Source organism: Theropithecus gelada, unplaced genomic scaffold (assembly GCF_003255815.1).
Source record: "Theropithecus gelada isolate Dixy unplaced genomic scaffold, Tgel_1.0 HiC_scaffold_1641, whole genome shotgun sequence".
NCBI classification, from domain to species: domain Eukaryota; kingdom Metazoa; phylum Chordata; class Mammalia; order Primates; family Cercopithecidae; genus Theropithecus; species Theropithecus gelada.
In genome coordinates, this window is record NW_020258066.1 from 1,195 (window position 1) to 4,938 (window position 3,744).

Here is a 3,744-nt window from a genome sequence, read left to right on the forward strand (position 1 = left end):
AAATGAACACCACTTGCAATGTATATGTGAGTAGATTTGATTTTCAAACATTTTGTTTTGGATTATTTTAATGTATTTGTAAAATTTTGATATCAGGAAGTGCTGACCTCAGTAACTAAAGTGGGTAGTGCTTCCTCTTATATGCTCTGGGAGAGTTTATGTTAAGTTATAATCATTTCTTTGAATTCATCCATAGAACCATGTAGGCCTAACTTTTTGGTTGATTTGTCTTTAATTATGCCAGTGGTGCAATTAATTACTTATCTCTTTTCTATTTCTAGCTTGCAGTTTTAAAGAATCTACCAACTGTTGAAAGAAATCCCTAGAGACTCAAGGGACTGAATCATCAAAGTTAAGTCTCTCTGAGATTTATTGCTAAGAATGGCTTTAGATCTAAGAACCATATTTCAGCATGAACCATCCGAGAATAATCTTGGATCAGAAAATTCAGAGTTTCGACGAAGTCAAGGACCTGCTGTTCAGACAGAAGAAGGGATTTCTGAGTTCTCAAGAATGATGCTCAATTCATTTCAAGACAGCAATAATTCATATGCAAGGCAGGAATTGCAAAGACTTTATAGGATCTTTCACTCATGGCTGCAACCAGAAAAGCACAGCAAGGATGAAATTATTTCTCTATTAGTCCTGGAGCAGTTTATGATTGGTGGCCACTGCAATGACAAAGCCAGTGTGAAAGAGAAATGGAAATCAAGTGGCAAAAACCTGGAGAGATTCATGGAAGACCTGACTGATGACATCATAAATCCACCTGCCTTAGTGAGTACAGCATTCTGACTTCTGGGATGAGGGACAAAGGAAAGTAAGAAATAAATCACGGTCAGTTAGAGTTGTCTGGAAGTTAGAGAAGCTATTGGAGGTCCAGTTATTAGTCAGCTCACACTCTCCCACCATTCTCACAAAGAATAATCTTCAATGTCCTAAGTTCTCAAGAAAAAAAGCAAAAAGGTATATATCTTTTTATTCTGTAGGACATACAGGATACTGATGTTTGATTAAGTTAATTTTAGTCTGTATAATGGCAGAGAAATTGACTTTTTTTTTTTTTCTGTTGCCCAGGCTGGAGTGCAGTGGCATGATCTCGGCTCACTGCAACCTATGCCTCCCAGGCACAAGCCATTCTCGTGCCTCAGCTTCCAGAGTAGCTGGGATTACAGGCGTGCTCCACCAAGCCCGGCTAATTTTTGTATTTTTTATAGAGACAGGGTTTCACCATGTTGGCTGGGCTGGTCTCAAACTCCTGGCCTCAAGTGATCTGCCTGCCTCAGCCTCCCAAAGTGCTAGGATTGCAGGTGTGAGACCGGCCTGAAATTGACATTTAAATGAAGACCTCAAGGTTGAGGAAGAAATGTCTTGACAAGAGCTGGTTCTTCTGTCAGGGAACCCTAATCAAGAAAGACATCCTAAAGAACTATTACAATAGATCCTTATTCTCAGAGCCCATATTTGCAAAATTGCTAAAACTTATTTGTAAGCTTAAAATAAATACCTGAGGCATCTTCTCCATCATTTTCAGATATGTGCAGAGTGGTAAAATATTTGAGTCACCTTAGGTGCATGTTTCCAGATGAGGTTGAACAAGGCCACAACCTTGCTTCCTATTTTGGTTCCTATGGTGTAAATAAGTGTCCTTTTCACAGTCTATTTAGTGGCACATTTTCACACTTTTATGCTTTTTATTGATAACTTTGTTGTTTAAAGTGAAACTGAAGTAAAATGCTGAAACACTGTCTAGTCTTCCTAAGTGCAAGGAAGTTGCTATGTATTACGGAGATAATACGTGTGTTGGATCCTCTGAGTTCAGACTTAATCAATAAATACATATTAAATGAGGTGTCTTTGAACATATACACACATAAAACAAACTCATGTATTGATCAATTGACAAAAATAATGTGGCCAGAAGCTCACAGGAACTAACCCTGAATTCTTCCTAGGGGAAATGATTCAGTACTTGTAAATTCAACGTCCATGTGACTTTATTAAACATAAGAGCTTGTAGTAACAAGAATAACACCATCAGAGATGGTGGACAAAATATGTGGTAGCCAATACTTGAGGGAGTTTGTGAGAGCCTGTCAAGGGCCACTTTTCCAAAAAGTCTTCTGCTACACAACAGATTCAGATACTACAGTGATCTGGCTTTCTTTACAGGTCCATGTCCAAATGCAGGGACAGGAAGCTCTCTTTTCTGACAATATGCCCTTAAAAGATGTCATTGTTCATCTCACAAAACAAGTGTCTGCCAAAACCCTAAGAGAAGCAAACATGGGGACACCCTTCCAGACTTCCCAAGACACTTCCTCAGAAACAGGACAAGGTAAGTTAGGTAAATCTCCACAACTGAGGGGTGTTCTATGTGGACCCCTTCTTGAGTACAACTTCAGTGAGTGTCTATTTTCACAGGACATGAAGATGAACAAGATGGCTGCAACAGTTCTTTGAAAACTACTCAAGTAAATGAAAGTAATACTAATCAAGACAATCAAATAGTTTCTCTAATCATCATCCAGGAAAAGAATGGCCCTAGGCCTAAAGAGGGAGGTGTTTCTTCTGACAACCCATACAATTCAAGAAGAACAGAGCTAGTCACTGCTAGATCCCAGGAAAGGTCCACGAAGGGAATTATTTTTCAAGGTGTCCCTATGGAGATGGGAGCAGGGTTTATCTCTCAGCCAGAGCAGTCATCCCCTGAGTCTGCCCCTACCCACCAGAGCAATAAGGGGAACTCCACATGTGAGGTACATCAGAAAGGATCCCATGGAGTCCAAAAATCATACAAATGTGAAGAATGCCCCAAGGTCTTTAAGTATCTCTGTCACTTATTAGCTCACCAGAGAAGACACAGGAATGAGAGGCCATTTGTTTGTCCCAAGTGTCAAAAAGGCTTCTTCCAGATATCAGACCTACGTGTGCATCAGATAATTCACACAGGAGAGAAACCTTTTACATGCAGCATGTGTGAAAAGTCCTTCAGCCACAAAACCAACCTGCGGTCTCATGAGAGAATCCACACAGGAGAAAAGCCTTATACATGTCCCTATTGTAAGAGAAGCTACCGCCAGTCATCCACATACCACCGCCATATGAGGACTCATGAGAAAATTACTCCGCCAACTGTTCCCTCCACACCAGAAGCTTCCTAAGCTGCTGGTCTGATAATGTATATAAATATGTATGCAAGTATGTATATTTTCATAGTATTTATCTACTTAGGATATAATTTCCTGATTATGCTTTCAATTTATTGTCTTGCTTCATTAAAATGTGAGGCTAAGGAGACCATGGAATTTGTTAGTTTTGTTCACTAAAGTATTCCAAGCAGTTGGGAAAGTGGAATGTTTCTAAGAACCAATAAATTTCTGTTGAATAAATGAATTAATCCATAATGTTGATATCCTTTTTTTTTTTTTTTTTTTTTTGAGACAGAGTCTCGCTTAGTCGCCCAGGCTGGAGTGCAATGGCGCGATCTCGGCTCACTGCAAGCTCCGCCTCCTGGGTTCACGCCATTCTCCTGCCTCAGCCTCCCGAGTAGCTGGGACTACAGGCGCCCGCCGCCTCGCCCGGCTAATTTTTTGCATTTTTAGTAGAGACGGGGTTTCACGGTGTTAGCCAGGATGGTCTCGATCTCCTGACCTCGTGATCCGCCCGCCTCGACCTCCCAAAGTGCTGGGATTACAGGCGTGAGCCACCGCGCCCGGCGATATCCTTTTTTTAAAAAAAGAG

General features: G+C 40.8%; 1 protein-coding gene across 1 annotated transcript; it reads left to right on the forward strand.

Annotated features, from left to right (window-relative positions):
* The first annotated feature begins 298 nt into the window (after positions 1-298).
* Positions 299-3,404, forward strand: ZSCAN4 (zinc finger and SCAN domain containing 4). Its single transcript, XM_025374205.1, has 3 exons — positions 299-777; positions 2,173-2,338; positions 2,425-3,404. The coding sequence occupies exons 1-3, from the start codon at positions 382-384 to the stop codon at positions 3,162-3,164; spliced, it is 1,302 nt and encodes a 433-aa protein (XP_025229990.1). The 5' UTR covers positions 299-381; the 3' UTR covers positions 3,165-3,404.
* The last annotated feature ends 340 nt before the right edge of the window (positions 3,405-3,744 follow it).

Bases quoted from the DNA above. Each gene is read 5' to 3' on its own strand.
- ZSCAN4 (XM_025374205.1), top strand. From the start codon at position 382: ATGGCTTTAGATCTAAGAACCATATTTCAGCATGAACCATCCGAGAAT. The intron at 778-2,172 runs GTGAGTACAGCA...CTTTCTTTACAG, and splicing joins TCATAAATCCACCTGCCTTA to GTCCATGTCCAAATGCAGGG. The intron at 2,339-2,424 runs GTAAGTTAGGTA...CTATTTTCACAG, and splicing joins TTCCTCAGAAACAGGACAAG to GACATGAAGATGAACAAGAT.